Raw genomic sequence first — 17057 nt, forward strand, 5'->3', positions numbered from 1 at the left:
TACTGCAATAATCACGTGTGGGCAGATGGAAGTAAGGCATCGTATAACCTTTAGTAACAGTTTGGGTAGGAACTGAGGGTGGTAGATTCGTAGGACCGTACACTTTACCAGCCAGATTAGCAGATGCCGTTTATTACAAGTTTCTATGTGATAAATTACCCATGCTATTGGAGAACTTTACCCTCGCAATAAGACAATGGATGTGACTTATGCACAGTGGGACAACACCCCACCCCTCTTTCTTCATCTTGTGTTACAGTACCTAACACAAAAATTACTAAACAGTGAATTGATAGAGATGGTCTGGTAGTATGAACTTCCCATTCTTTGCCTTTATCCCTTGGATTTCTGGCTGTGGGGACATTTAAAGGCATTAATGTGTTCCAAACCAATCAACATTGGGTATATTCTACAGTAGTGTGTGTACTGTGTATGTTACCAAATTTGAGAGCAGCCAGATATGTTTGCACAGTTTTGTGCTTAAATCAGGAGGGAGCTGTATGGAAGAGTGGACACCATACTGAGTGCCATATTGAGCATCATCTCTAGTGTCAGCAGATGACTGGCTACCACAGGACGGAATGGGTCATCTCCTAACAAGTATTTGTTTCCAGACAAAGTTTGATTGGATATTTTTCTAATTTTGATTGGTCTTATTTCCAGTACAAAATGTGAAGCCAGGGTTCAGTAACAGTTTTTGGGAACAGCTATAGAAGAAAGCTGAGGATCAGTCCACAGCATTGTGTAGATAATGGAACCCTCTCCCAGGCACTTAAATGTGATTTGCAGAGTATCCATGTAGATGAACACACTTGCTTCATTGTGTACAGTCAACTAAGCCAAATGATAATATGTAAGAACATTGATCAGTTGCTGCACCATTATCTGAAAACTGTTGATTTGCGTACTGCTTTGGATCATTCATCTGTACTTGGTTTTAACAATACAATGATAATTATCCATAGTAATGTTTTTCCTCAGGTTCAATGGATGAAAATACCTCAGGGTCTTTGGAAGACTGTCTGCCTCCACAGCTCCAGCTGCTGGTACAGAAAGCTCTTGAAGACATTAGACAACAGTCAAAAACTAGTGCATAACTTTCTTTCAGTTTGCGCCTACCAGTTGTATATGGATTCCCATAAGCTATACAAGATATGATTCTTCCTGCCTAAGGCCAGCATCTGCTGAAACAGCTGTGATTCCCTTTTTTGTTTATATGTATTGTATTTAATCATATATTATATAAATGTTAATATTTATGTATATACAATAAATGTTTTTCTTTTGCAATCAGGTGTAATGTTTTCAATTTATGTTGTCAGAATTTTATACACTCATGTGTCTCCAATGCCCTAGCTGGCTTCTTTGTCCTCTTGCTCTAACGTGGTGCTGCAGATATTGTATAGGTTGAGGATGGGGCATAACTATCTGTAACTAGACAGGCTTACTTTGGGTCAGTACAATTTTTCAGTCCTAATGTAGGAACACTTAGTTCCAAAAACTAGGTAGTGTGTCACATTTTACTTTTATATGTGTGTATTTGCAGAACTACAGGGTGTTTATTGTAAATTGGCAGATTTCTGATGGGAGAGTGAAGGAAGCAAGCAAGTGTGGCCCTGACATTGTACATCATCATCAACAACAACATTCATACTCCACAAGCCAATGTATGGTGTGTAGTGAAGCGTACACTTTGTCACTACTAGTAATTTCCTTTCCTGTTCTGTTTGCAAATAGAGCAAAGGAAAATGACTGTCTATATACCTCCATGTGACCCCTGATTTCTCATATCTTATCTTCATGGCCCTTACATGAAATGTGCATTGCCAACTGTAGAATCATTGTGCAGTCAGTTTCAAATGCTGGCTCTCCAAACTTCCTCAATAGTATTACTTGAAAAGAGTGTCACCTTCCTTCCAGGGATTCCCATTTGAGTTCCTGAAGTACCTCCGTAAGACTTACGTGTTATTTGACCCTGCTGGTAATAACTGTAGCAGCCCATCTTTGAAATGCTTTGATGTCTTTCTTTAATCTGATCTGGTGCATATCCTGTACACTCAAACAGTACTCAAGAGTAGGTCACACTAACATCCTGTATTCATTGTCCTTTTCTGATGAACCACATCTTCCTAAAATTCAGAATAAATTTCTTTTATTTCATGTCTATGGTCACAAACTTGTAGGTCCTCAGACTACTGGTTTTGTTCAGCAGTGACCATCTTCAGATCTGGAGCAAAATATGGGAAACACCACAAATACAACTAGCAGATTGTCTACAGCGTAAAACAATAAAATAGACCATTATGAAAAGTATTACTGACTTGTATGTGAATTTAAATGCCTGAAATATGATGAGGTATACCTGTTTTATAAAAACATGTCCTAATATACTGGAGCCATTGTGGCATTGTCAAGTGCTAAACACAAAATCAGTGCCAGCATCGTCACACATTTATAAATAATAATATACACAAGAGTCATTGTGTCAGCAGCAATACTGTCAAAAACAAACTGTTCTGCAGCAGCCACAAAATGTTTGTGTTGCAATTTTGCCAGATGTCGCTACTGTAAGTGTACACACATTGTTCAGTAATAATTGTACAATGTAAAATAAAAAGGGGGATACAATCAGTAAAGTACGTAGTGGGCTTATAAGGTTAAAAAGTCATTACTGTAATAAAATGCAATACAGTAAAACCACAACAAAAGCCATATTGTTAAAAAGGAAAAAAAAAGAGACAGTTATTGAGAAACGCTCAAGTGGCAATATTTCAGATACTGACATAAATAATAAACAGCTTTCAGAATACACAGAATAACATAACAATATTATGGGAAGGAAAGTTGCTACTCGCCATATAGCTGAGATGCTGATTCGCAGATGTGTCTATCTGTGACTCAGCATCTCTGCTATATGGTGAGTAGCAACTTTCCTTTTCATAATATTGTTACATTCCATTCTTTGACACAATATAAAAAGTACAAAACGAGTAGCTAAAGAAGCCCAATGAATGAAAACGTACTGCCACACATAATCAGTGCCCTTTATTGGCATTAACACCAGAAAGTCACATAGGAAAGAAGTGTTTAGAGGAATGTGACCACTAGATGGCCCCTTGAACTTTGCAGCATGCCGTTCCAAGAAAAGGATGATAAAACCCTGTACCAGTGCATTATCAAGATTATCTAGTTAATGAAGGATATTATATGCACAGAGAAGTGACAAGAAAACACTAGAGTTATGCACACAATGGAAAAAAGAAAAAAGAGAAAAAAAAAGTAAATATGTAAAGCACTCTATACTAGGTGAAGCCATAGGCAAGATACATAAAACAGAGGCATTTAGTGATTGAAGTAGAACATTGTCAAACAAAGCACAGTAGGCATTGGGCATAAAATCACTCTGCCAGTTAAGCACTTTTGTTGGCTCTTATTTTTTTTGCTTGATAAATTTCAAGCTCTTGTAACAAGTTAGGAGCACTACCTTTTCCCACCCTGTGGAGAACATGCATACTATTCTCAATGTTCCCCATAGAATGACCAGTTTCTGATAAATGCTGCCCCAAAGCAGTTTTATTATGTGGCTGTGAATGTTCTTTGAACCTTACATTAAAAGACTAGCCAGTTTCACTGATATGATATTTGTTACAGTTACTATAAGCAATCCTGTATACTCCAGAATCACCAAATTTATCATATGTCCTTTTCTGTTTACATTTTACTTGCTTGTTTGAGTGGTGGTGTTAACCTGAAAGCCACATCTAACATCAGATTTCCTGACACATTTTTTTATTTGTAGGGACATTTTGCCATTAAATTTTGTAGGAATGCTTTTTGTTCTTTCTTCACTTGTTCAATTTTCTGGGGGAGTGTGTGTGCCTGATGTTTATTATACATTTCTTTAGCCTATTGTAAGGGCACTTGATGTCCTTTACGGAAAAACCGTTAGCTACAGCAATTGCTTTAAAATGCTGAGTTCTTTATGTATTTTGGTTTTGGCTAAAGGTAGACAAAGGAACCAGTGAGTCATTGAGGTGAAGAAGGCCTTTATATGTCTGGGAGGATGTCATGAACTGGCTTTGATGATACTCTCTGTACAAGTAGAAAAAAAATCTGCTCACCAAACTGTCACAGAACACACACATGAAAGATTGTAGTAATTGGCAAGCTTTTGGAGCCAGTGGCTCCTCCTTCAGGCAGAAGTGTTGAAGCGGAAGGAAGAAGGGTGAAGGAAAAGAACCGGAGAGGTCTAGGTATAAGGTAGATTTCGGAAAGGTCACCCAGAACATTGGGTCAGGGGAGACTTGCCGTATGGGATGAGAAGGGAAGATGGATTGTTGGAGAGTGCATTGGATGAGACTCTTGTCCAATGCAGTCCCCCAACAATCCATCTTCCCTTCTCGTCCTGTACGGTAAGTCTCCCCTGATCCGCGATTCTGGGTGACTTTCCCGAGATCTACCCTTTTTCCTAGACCTCTCCTGCAGTCCTTTTCCTTCACCCTTCTTCCTTCTTCTTCAATCCTTCTGCCTGAAGAAGGAGCCACTGGCTCCAAAAGCTTGCTGATTACAACATTCTTGTATGTGTGTGTTCTGCTGCCATTTGATGAGTGGATTTTTTATCTCTCCAATTAAATAATTTTGTCAGTAATTCATTATTTTCGTTGTTATAACTGTACAATTAGATTTTCCGAAAATCGAAAACTTATGTTTACTGTCAGTTTTCTTAATAGTAAGGTAAAGATAGTTAATGGAACTCTCTTTTTCAACTTCCGTAGTGAAAGCTATTTTTGGATGCATGCTACCTATTGCTTGGGCAAATGCGTTGGCGTCTCTGATGTCACCCTCTATCAGTAATAAAATCTCATCAACATACCATTTATAATAAATCGTTTTATCATTTATCTGTGGAAACTTGGCAAAAATATTTACATTCTAAATCGTTCTCAAAAAATCTGCTAAAGTATTAGACTATTACCCACCCCAAGCCCATCTTTTTGATAATATGTTTTGTCATTGAAGGTAAAAAAAATTGTAAGATAAAACAAAATCTAGAAATTCAATTAGTTCTGTACACGCTGCAGTACTGATCTTGTTATGGAACAGGAGATTACGTCTAATAATTTCAATAGTTATTTTATTGGGATATTACTGTAGAGGTCTTTTTACATCCAAGGATGCTAATGTCACATTAGTTGGTGTATATATATATATATATATATATATATCCTTGATTGCATTTGCTAGTTCAGAACTGTTTTTGACACAAAAGTAATTATCAAAAATGTAAACTGATTTAAGTTTATTATTAAGAAACATATTTAATGTATGACATGGTGATGACAAATCGAGATATATGGAATCTGCCTGATGCCCTTCATCCATAATTCACAGTACATCATGTGATAAAAGGACAAGCTGTGTTTCGCATGAGCAGTGCTTTCTAAAACCTTGCTAATTCTTGGACAGAAGGGTTTTGGTCTCAAAGAATATCATTATATTTGAACTCAGAATATGTTCAAGAATTCTGAAACAAACTGTTGTTACGGGTATTGGTCTGTGATTTTGAAGGTCCATTCTTTTACCTTTCTTATATACAGGAGTCACCTGCACCTTTCTCCAGTCACTTGGCACTTTGTGCTGGGTAAGAGATTCATGATAAATGCAAGCTAAGTAAGTAGCCAATGCCACAGAACACTCTTTGTAAAACCAAATTGAGGTTCCATCTGGACTGGTGACTTTTTTGTGTTCAACTCTTTCAGTTGTTTCTCTAAGCCAGGAATGCCTATTACTATGTCTTTCATACAGGAATCTGTGCAATGATCAAACAATAGGTGTTGTTCTCCTGTGTGAGCGATTGCTTAAATGTGAAACATGGAGGTCATCGGTCACTTGATCCAAGGTGGCAGAAACTAAGGGAGGAACATCACCAATAGTACGGTCCAGTCAGTGGCAAAGGAAAACTGGTAAACAAAGAGACAGAAGGAATTTAGGGGTGGCAGGAAGAATAAAAAACAGAAGAGGGTGGGAGGGGCAAGAACGGGGCGCTCAGAGATGCAATGCATGGTGGTGCCCTGCAATGCCACTGACCTATCCTCAATCCAATCCCCATACTACATCGTGATCATGACATAATGAGGACAACACCAGAGGAAGAAGACACAAGAAAAGGGGAAACAAAATTGTACAAAACTCCAAACAAAACAAGGGCGGCAGAGGAAACCTGGCTGGCACGGAGGCAAGGCCGAAGACCTCCCAAACTGGTGTCAGCACTAACCAACGGAGTCCAGTATTGTAAGGTAATTCAGGCACTTAAATGTGGGAGGAAAAGCCACTTTTGCAAAGAAAACTGAGGACAGATGTAAGGATTGTGTGGTAAAACGAGTGACAAGCAGAGTGGGAATGCATTTTTAGTGTAAGGGGCCAAAGGTGAGGGCAGTCCAGAAACATGGATCATGATGAGGAAGAGTGCCACAACTACCCAGGTCTCATTATGGCATAAAGAGCCATGGGTGAATCTGGTATGGCTCGGCTCGTATGAAGACGGCAGAGGGTCTTAGATTCCTGCCGGGAGACGTGGAAGGGAGAATGCCACATGGCAGGAGTCCCTTGAATCTCACAAAGTTTATTAGACAGGGGATGCTCCCCCAAGAGATGGCCCATGACTGAACAAAAAGGAATTTGATGTTAAGTTACTAATATGCCCCCCCCCCCCCCACCCCCCATAGGGGTCATGGAGAATGGGGTGTAGGTGGCTGGCCGCTTAATAAGGTACCTTGTGGAATTCCATTCTTCTGGTTCCATGGAGAGCTGAGAACGGTGCCAGGCCAAACTCAGAATGACTGGTGGAACATGAACTGCCAAATAAAAATTGGGAGGGGGTCCTCAAGACCCCATTCGTGGAGTGTAAGAAAGATGTGATCTTGCCAAGCCACGTTGTAGGCCTTTCGAAGGAAAGTGTGACAAGATGGCAGCACTGAGAAAAGGCCTGCTGAACTGCAGTTTCCAAACAAAGCAGGTGATTGATCAGAGAACTTTCCTCCCAAAAGCTGCACTGGTAAGGAGACAAAAGATCTAGAGATTCGAGGTTCCAACTTAGCTGATGAGCAACCATCCACTTGAATAACTCGCGGGGAACATTGGTTGGACTGATCAAGGGAAAACAGATCCTTACTGGGCATAACAATAGGAACCACAATACTGTCCCTCCATTGAGATGGGAAACACCTTGGAGTCAAATACAGTTCAATGCCCAGGTGAAATATTTGATTCTGCCTAGGTCCTTAGCTTTCAGGATATCGTGAGAAAAGGGGAGTTGGATATCACATGGTCAATGTTTTCAGAATACTTGCTGACTGACACAGAGGGAGTCATTCTGTTCAAGATCTCATTATGTTTGAGATCGGAATATGGTAATAAGACTACAAGAAATAGATATGGGTCACCCCTGGTACCCTTCTTGTAGACTGGCATGACGTGTACATTTTTCCAGCTACTGGGCCAAGTCTGTCATTCAATGGGATCTACAGTAGATTAGTGTTAATAGAAGGAGCAAGTCAGCTGCAAATTCACTATAGAATCTGATAGAGATTTCACTGAACCCTCGAGTGTTATTTAATTTTAGTGATTTCAGCTGTGTCTCATTGCCACTGATGCTAATACCTATTTCACTAATCTTTTCAGTGGGACAAGAAATAAACTGGGGCAATACTGCGGGGTTTTCCTTGATAGAGGAACATTTGAAAATGTTCACAATAGTTACTGCCTGCCATCCATGTGGAGCACGTGTTGGTCTCACCGCAGACTTCTAGTACTGAGCCACACACAATTTATTTCATCAAAGTGTACGGGCCTGAAGATGGCGTTGATGCAACGGGGGTATTCTGCTATGGCAGTCATTGAAGGCTTACGCACTAGCAAACTGAGGTTTTCTCTATTCTTTTGGTTGCATCAGAAAGTGAGTCTGGTGGCCATTAGAAGGATCCAATTTTAATTTTATGGTCACTGCTGATACTGAGGTTTGCTGGAACAGTCTTGCATGCAGCTTCAATTTCTATTTCAGTACATTTGAGTTTCTTGTCTGCTGTCTGCCCAGGGGCTCAGCACTCTTTGGTGAGTACGCGTTTGACTACCATGGAGCCTCAGCCTTTGCAATGCTACTTCCCTTTCCATGCTGCCTGTCCTCCTCCTGCTATTCCGTTTCCCTGCCTTGAGGAAAGAATTGTATGCCTTCTTTGGAAAACTGAAGTTCTTGGCAAAATTATGTATGGATTTGTCATGTCCTTCCATCTTTCTTTCCCTGTCCTTCCTCCACTTTGACATTTGAGGTCTCTCTTTTTCCTATCTTCTTCTTCTTCCACCCTGTGTGTTCCTGAAGGCCAGTCCATGTATTTGACATGTGAAAGGTGACTGAGTAACTTGTAATTCACAGCCTGGGTCGACAAGTAGGGCTCGTACATACCCCTGGTAAGGCCCAGGCCCAGGGAGGGGTGACTGCCTGAGGTGGTACCTTCATCTAAGCCAAATGATACCTCTGTGTGTAGTGCAGGAGGTGGGACAATTACCTAAGATGGGTGAGACCCCCTACTGGGGAGAGGGGGGGGGGGGGGGCACCAGGAAGGAGCACGCCATTAGCGATGCTGATAATCACGAGGGATTTTTCCATAATGAGCTCCTCATCTCAAAAGCATAAATGGGTTGAGGTGAAAGAATCGACACCTCTCCCAGCTGCACCCCAATACTTCATTGTGTCACGCACAGAAGATGGTCACAATTTCACGAGTAATTCAGAAGGATGCAGATGCCATTGCCGGTCCAAACACTCACAAGCAGCATCTGCAAGGTGATGGGATGTATGATTAATGGTCAGCTTGTGTGGTGGCTCAAGTCTTGAAATCTCCTCACTAATGTCCAATGTGAATTCTGTAGGTACTGCTCATCTTGTCACCTTGTCAACTCATATCATGAACAATTTTTTGCAGAAGTGTGAAACTGTGGCCATGCTTCTTGATTCAGAGAAGGCATATGACACCTGCTGGAAGACAGGTGGTCTCCATATTATGTACAAGGTTGGCTTCTGGGGTTACTTGCCCCTTTTTATCTGGGAATTTTTAACAGACTGTGTTTCTAAGGTACATTCGGGCTCGGCTCTGTCGGACACTTTTATTCAAGAGAAAGGAGTGCTGCAGGGTTCTGTGCTCAGCATCATCTTGTTTGCCACAGCCATTAATCCTATTGTGCATTGTCTCCCATCAGGTATCTCAGTTTTTGTTGATGAATTTGCAATCTGTTGCAGCTTTCAGTGAACCTGTCTACTTGAGCAGTGTCTTCAGAAAAGTCTTGGTCATCTTTACTTGTGGAGCATTTGCTTTTCGGCTGACAAGACTGTTTGTATGAACTTCTGGTGGTGCCAGGAGTTTCTTCCCCCATGTCTACATCTCAGCCTACTCTTTCTTCTGTTCACTGACATAAAGAAGTTCTTGGACTCACATTTGAGGTAACTCTGTTGGTCTTCTCACATCTACTACCTCACAGTTTGTTGTAATAGCTCCCTCAATCTTCTATGTATTTTATGAGGTACCTCATCGGGAGCAATTTGACCATCCTCCTCTATTTATACTGGTTCCTTGTCCATTTGAACCTGGATTATGGACATATCATATATTCATCCACATGTCCATCTATCTTACATTGTCTTAACACCAACCATCATTGCAGGATACATTTAGCCACTGTTGCCTTCTATGCTAGCCCTGTTGAGTCTTTATGCTGAGGCTGCTGAGTTACCATTGTCCTATTTGCAGGATGTTCTCCTCTGTCATTACACAAACCATCTGTCTTCTATGCCCTCTGTTTTGGTGATTTCCTTGACCACCAATGTGGGCTGCGCCCATCTCCTCTGTTGCCTCCCGGAGTTCACTTTTGTTTGCTGCTTCGATAGCTTTGCTTTATGCTCCTTGCTATGTTCCTTATGGGAGTGAGCTCCTCACTGTCATGGCTTTGTGCCTAAGTACGTGTTCATTTCAGACTCCATTCACTTCCTAAGGACACTACTCCTGGCCTGGTATATTGCAGTAAGTTTCTCGCACTTCGCACATGGCTTGGGGACAGTGTCTTCATCTGCACTAATTGTTCCAAGATCAACCATGGTGTTGGGTGTGCCTTTGTACTTGGTAGTGATCCTTTTCAATATTGGCTTCTTGACCAGTGTTCAGTTTCTACCGTGGAGCTCTATGCCTTTTATCAGGCCACACAGTACATCCAATGACATGGGCTTCCAAATTGTATCTGTTCAGATTGTCTCAGTGCTCTTCAGAGCCTTTGCATGCTGTATTCAGTTCATCCATTATTCTACATCTACATCTACATCCATACTCTGCAAGCCACCTGACGGGGTGTGGCGGAGGGTACCCCGAGTACCTCTATCAGTTCTCCTTTCTATTCCAGTCTCGTATTGTTTGTGGAAAGAAGGATTGTCGGTATGCTTCTGTGTGGGCTCTAATCTCTCTGATTTTATCCTCATGGTCTCTTTGCAAGATATACGTAGGAGGGAGCAATATACTGCTTGACTCTTCGGTGAAGGTATGTTCTCGAAACTTTAACAAAAGCCCGTACCGAGCTACTGAGCATCTCTCCTGTAGAGTCTTCCACTGGAGTTTATCTATCATCTCCGTAATGCTTTCGTGATTACTAAATGATCCTGTAACGAAGCGCGCTGCTCTCCGTTGGATCTTCTCTATCTCTTCTATCAACCCTATCTGGTACGGATCCCACACTGCTGAGCAGTATTCAAGCAGTGAGCGAACAAGCATACTGTAACCTACTTCCTTTGTTTTCGGATTGCATTTCCTTAGGATTCTTCCAATGAATCTCAGTCTGGCATCTGCTTTACCGACGATCAACTTTATATGATCATTCCATTTTAAATCACTCCTAATGCATACTCCCAGATAATTTATTTAATTAACTGCTTCCAGTTGCTGACCTGCTATTTTGTAGCTAAATGATAAGGGTTCTATCTTTCTATGTATTCGCAGCACATTACACTTGTCTACATTGAGACTGAATTGCCATTCCCTGCACCATGTGTCAATTCGCTGCAGATCCTCCTGCATTTCAGTACAATTTTCCATTGTTACAACCTCTCGATACACCACAGCATCGTCTGCAAAAAGCCTCAGTGAACTTCCAATGTCATCCACAAGGTCATTTATGTATATTGTGAATAGCAACGGTCCTATGACACTCCCCTGCGGCACACCTGAAATCACTCTTACTTTGGAAGACCTCTCTCCATTGAGAATAACATGCTGCGTTCTGTTATCTAGGAACTCTTCAATCCAATCACACAATTGGTCTGATAGTCCATATGCTCTTACTTTGTTCATTAAACGACTGTGGGGAACTGTATCGAACACTTTGCGGAAGTCAAGAAACACGGCATCTAGCTGTGAACCCATGTCTATGGCCCTCTGAGTCTCGTGGACGAATAGCGCAAGCTATTACAATGGATCCAAGAATGCCCCTACTTGCTTACTGTAGAGGGAGCCAATATGGTGTTCCTGTGAGTTCCTGGTCTCATCAGTGTGCCAGGGAATGAGGCTGCTGATGCTTCTGCGAAGGCTTCAGCTCTCTAGTCATTCTGTTCCCTTGTATGATCTTCTCATTGCTTTCTCTTGCTCTTGGCATATAGTATCACTTTGAAGAGCACAGTGGTCTTCTCTCCAGGGGAACAAACTCTGCGACATTAAACCTCTCCCTATCACTTGGTCAACTTCCTCTCAGCCCTCACATCGTGAGGTCATTTTAGCCCTGGTGTGGACACTGTCGGTTTAGTCACCATCATTTATTAAGTGGCGACCCTGCCCCCCCCCCCTCCCCCCTCCTCTGTGCCTGCTCCTCTCAACCCTTGACAGTGCACCACTTTCTGATCCAGAGCCCATTTTTTAACTGTGTATGTTTATGTCTATGTTTGCCATCTACTCTGTCAGATGTTTTAGCAGGTGACACATGTTCTGTCGATGTCAATCTTGTCTTACTTTTTATTTGCTGCAGCAGCATGGTGAAGCAAATTTGATCACCCAGTGGGGCCCTCCACAAACTCAACGCTGTTTTGAGAAATTTTCCCTAGGAACCTCCTAGTCCTTAGCTGCTTCTCTTTTAAAGTTGCTTGATTGGATTTGTTTTGCTTAGTACTTGTTTTTCGTTACGTTATGATATGGGTGCTAATTACAATTAAACACCAATGTCATTGTTGCTTTTTATGTGGTTTTTGGGCTCAGGAAAATTGAAAACTGATGTCATTCTTGCTTTTGATGTGGACTTTTGCCTCAGGACAATTAAAACTCAATTTCTGCGATCTGATGTGCTACAACTTTGCCGTGGTGGACGAGCTTACCTAACAAAAAGTACCACAACTGTTGAGTGTCAGACTCATGCGAACATACACATTGCACAGTATGATTGGCTTAATGTGCAGCTCTCATCATAGCCATTGCATTTTGATTCATCTGTCATTTGTAGCCAAACCCGTTTATGTTATAACTCTTACAGCACCATCTAATGAGAAAATTGCCACTAATTTTTTCTTTTTGTTTACACAACATTTCTATCTTCTTCAATAATATCCCATTTAAATTTAACATCATTCTGAGCAGTGGTTCTTTTTTTGAAAGTGTTTAAGCTTTTGTTTCTTTGCTTAGTAGTGGCTTGCTATCTGAGCTCTTGATATTCATACAAGTTCTTCTCTTTTCTCCAAAAGGCAAAAGGCTCTTTAATTTTCCTATAGGTGACATCTATCTCTGTCCTACTTCTGCATGCTTCTTGCTTCTACAGCATTACGTTTGTCCTGTAGCCATTCCTGTTTAACCATATTGCAAATGCTGTCAGTCTAATTTTTATACATCTGTATTCCCTTTCACCAGCTTAGTTTTTGCATCTTCATATTGTCCCTTTTTGTCAATTAAATTCAATTTCTCCTGTGTTGTTTAAGGATTTCTACTAGGCCCTGTCTTTTTACCTGTTTGCTTCTTTGCTGCCTTCACTATTTAATCTCTCGAAGGTACCCAATTGTCTTCTATTGTTTTTCTTTTTCCTCTGGTTCTTTCAATTTATCCAGGTTCTATCTGCTTAATTTCCCACCTTTTTGCAATTTCTTACAATTTAATCTGCATTTCATAAACAACAAATTACGTTCAGAGCCCACGTCTGCCCCCGAAAATGTCTTACAGTTTAACATCCAATTTTGAAATCTCTTGTCTTACGATGACGTGATCAATCTGGAACCTTCCAGTTACAGAATATCTTTTATATTTTTCTTGTAAGTGTAATCTGTGGTGTAATAAGGTTTTACATTTTTTTTAAATAAATAAGTGTAATAAGCCTTCTTCATCCTCATCTTTCTTTCAATGGTTTTCACGAATTAATTTCTGTTTCAGACTTATTTTTCTGCTGTGGAGCATTAGTTTGATGATGTGGTGACTACGTACCATCTGCATACCTTTACATAAATCATTGCTGTGCTCATTTTATAACCTGTTGTCTTATTTGTTTTTAAAATGGAATCCAAAGATTTATCTCATCATATTGTGCTGCAATTTTGCATATGCATCACTTGACTTCTTACTATCCAGCAGTGAACACTGCACCTGCATACAAATCTTCAGACACAACAAGAGCAAGTGCAGAACCAGCTGTGGAGAGAATTGGGTACAAACAAATATCATGTTCTTCTTTTAAAACATCTTTCATCAGCCATTTTCACTCCTAAATCAAATGTTGTAATTTGTTCAGTAGTGAGCAAACTAACAATTTATCTTGATATTTTAACTTATGCAGACTACAGGAGAAATCACACAGTGTCTCCAGGTCTCTTCCATGTACACAACATTTGTACATGATTTTTAAACAAGTGTTAGTGATGACTGAATGATGCTCTGTGTAAAATTCTATCTGGTGGCTTCTCCTTTCATTACTTTCATCCAGTCCGTATTCTATTACTATTTGTCATTATTTCCTTTCCCTACTATAGAATTCCAGCCCCATATTACAATGAAATTTTTGTCTCCCTCACCTTTCAGAATAATTTATTTTATTTCTTCATAAATTCTTTTAATCTCTACATCATCTGCAGAACTAATTGGCATATAAACTTGTATGAAGATAGTAACTGTTCTCGAAAGAACAGGTACCACTGATGACCGTGCAGCTTCTCTAGAATAAATGATAATTAATTGAAACCCTCAGCTGCCGACAGGTGCTGTTGATACACCTCGATGGGGACAGCTGAAAATGTGTGCCCCGACTGGGATGCGAACCCGGGATCTCCTGCTTACACGGCAGACACTCTATCTATCTGAGCCACCGAGGACACACATGAATAGCATGACTGCAGGGACTTATCCCTTGCATGCTTCCTATGAGACTCACATTCCCAACTGTCCACAATCTACATACGTAATGTTCCTAGTAGATATTTGCCCATCCACTCATTACTCGCACACACTAAGGAGACAATTGCCCTAAGAGTTCAGGCAACCTGTGCGCATTTGCACAGACAAAGGTCAATGGCCAGATAACCTTTAACTATATATAAAGATAGTAACTGTTCTCGAAAGAACAGGTACCATTGGTGACACTCTATTCAATTAATTATCATATAAACTTGTATTACTGTGGTGGGTTTGGCTTCATGTCTATATTGGCTATGATAATGCATTCACTATGCTGTTCATAGAAGAAGCTTACCCTCATTTGGGTTTTATTTTGCGTGCCTCAGTGATACAGATAGCCGTACTGTAGGTGCAACCACAACAGAGAGGGGGGGGGGGGGGGGGGGGGATCTGTTGAGAGGCCAGACAAACGTGTGGTTCCTGAAGAGGGGCAGCAGCCTTTTCAGTAGCTGCAGGGGCAACAGTCTGGATGATTGACTGATCTGGCCTTGTAACACTAACCAAAAAGGCCTTGCTGTGCTGGTACTGCAAACGGCTGAAAGCGAGGGGAAACTACAGCCGTAATTTTTCCCGAGGGCATGCAGCTTTACTGTATGGTTGAATGATGATGGCGTCCTCTTCGGTAAAATATTCTGAAGGTAAAATAGTCCCCCATTCAGATCTACGGGCGGGGACTACTCAAGAGGATGTCGTTATCAGGAGAAAGAAAACTGGCGTTCTACGGTTAGGAGCATGGAATGTCAGATCCCTTAATCGGGCAGGTAGGTTAGAAAATTTAAAAAGGTAAATGGATAGGTTAAAGTTAGATATAGTGGGATTTAGTGAAGTTTGGTGGCAGGACAAACAAGACTTTTGGTCAGGTGAATAGAGGGTTATAAATACAAAATCAAAGAGCGGTAATGCTGGAGTAGGTTTAATAATGAATGAAAAAAATAGGAGTGTGAGTAAGCTACTACAAACAGCATAGTGAACACATTATTGTGGCAAAGATAGACATGAAGCACACACCTACCACAGTAGTACAAGTTTATATGTCAACTAGCTCTGCAGATGATGAAGAGATTGATGAAATATATGATGAGATAAAGGAAATTACTCAGGTAGTGAAGGGAGGCGAAAATTTAATGGTCATGGGTGACTGGAATTCGATAGTAGGAAAAGGGAGAGAAGGAAACAGTAGGTGAATATGGATTGGGGGTTAGAAATGAAAGACGAAGCCACCTGGTAGAATTTTGCGCAGAGCACAACTTAATCATACCTAACACTTGGTTCAAGACTCATGAAAGAAGGCTGTATACATGGAAGAAGCTTGGAGATACTAGAAGGTATCAGATAGATTATATAATGGTAAGACAGAGATTTAGGAACCAGGTTTTGAATTGTAAGATATTTCCAGGGGCAGATGTGGACTCTGACCACAATCTATTGGTTATGAACTGTAGATTAAAACTGAAGAAACTGCAAAAGGTGGGAATTTGAGGAGATGGGACCTGGATAAACTGACTAAACCAGAGTTTATACAGAGTTTCAGGGAGAGCATAAGGGAACAATTGACAGGAATGGGGGAAAGAAATACAGTAGAAGAAGAATGGGTAGCTTTGAGGGATGAAGTAGTGAAGGCAGCAATGGATCAAGTAGGTAAAAAGACGAGGGCTAGTAGAAATCCTTGAGTAACAGAAGAAATATAGAATTTAATTGATGAAAGGAGAAAATATAAAAATGCAGTAAATGAAACAGGCAAAAAGGAATACAAATAATCTCTAAAATGAGATCAACAGGAAGTGCAAAATGGCTAAGCTGGGATGGCTAGAGGACAAATGTAAAGATGTAGAGGCATATCTCACTAGGCGTAAGATAGATACTACCTACAGGAAAATTAAAGAGACCTTTGGAGATAAGCGAACCACTTGTATGAATATTAAGAGCTCAGTTGGAAACCCAGTTCTAAGCAAAGAAGGGAAACCAGAAAGGTGGAAGGAGTATATAGAGGGTCTATACAAGGGTGATGTACCTGAGGACAATATTATGGAAATGGAAGAGGATGTAGATGAAGATGAAATGGGAGATATGATACTGCGTGAAGAGTTTGACAGAGCACTGAAAGGCCTAAGTCGAAACAAGGCTCTGGGAGTAGACAACATTCCATTAAAATTACTGACAGCCTTGGGAGAGCCAGCCCGACAAAACTCTACCATCTGGTGAGCTAGATGTATGAGACAGGCGAAACACCCTCAGACTTCAAGAAGAATATAATAATTCAAAACCCAAAGAAAGCAGGTGTTGACAGATGTGAAAATTACCGAACTATCAGTTTAATAAGTCACAGCTGCAAAATTCTAACGCGAATTCTGGTAGAAGCTGACCTCGGGGAAGATCAGTTTGGATTCCGTAGAAATATTGGAACATGTGAGGCAATACTGACCATACAAATTATCTTAGAAGATAGATTAAGGAAAGGCAAACCTACGTTTCTAGCATTTGTAGGTTTAGAGAAAGCTTTTGAAATGTTGACTGGAATACTCTCTTTCAAATTCTGAAGGTGGCAGGGGTAAAATACAGGGAGCAAAAGGCTATTTACAATTTGTACGGAAAGCAGATGGCAGTTATAAG

The 17057-nt window shown here is 40.7% G+C and overlaps 1 protein-coding gene across 1 annotated transcript in view; it reads left to right on the forward strand.

Annotated features, from left to right (window-relative positions):
* Nucleotides 1-1291, forward strand: part of LOC126169482 (coiled-coil domain-containing protein 149) — a 58340-nt gene extending 57049 nt beyond the window's left edge. The window contains exon 11 of the mRNA XM_049920646.1: nt 982-1291. Coding sequence (XP_049776603.1) covers nt 982-1097 — 116 coding nt within the window. The 3' untranslated portion in view covers nt 1098-1291. The remainder of the gene's footprint in view (nt 1-981) is intronic.
* The last annotated feature ends 15766 nt before the right edge of the window (nt 1292-17057 follow it).

The sequence above is a fragment of the Schistocerca cancellata genome, chromosome 1, assembly GCF_023864275.1.
Source record: "Schistocerca cancellata isolate TAMUIC-IGC-003103 chromosome 1, iqSchCanc2.1, whole genome shotgun sequence".
Lineage (NCBI taxonomy): Eukaryota > Metazoa > Arthropoda > Insecta > Orthoptera > Acrididae > Schistocerca > Schistocerca cancellata.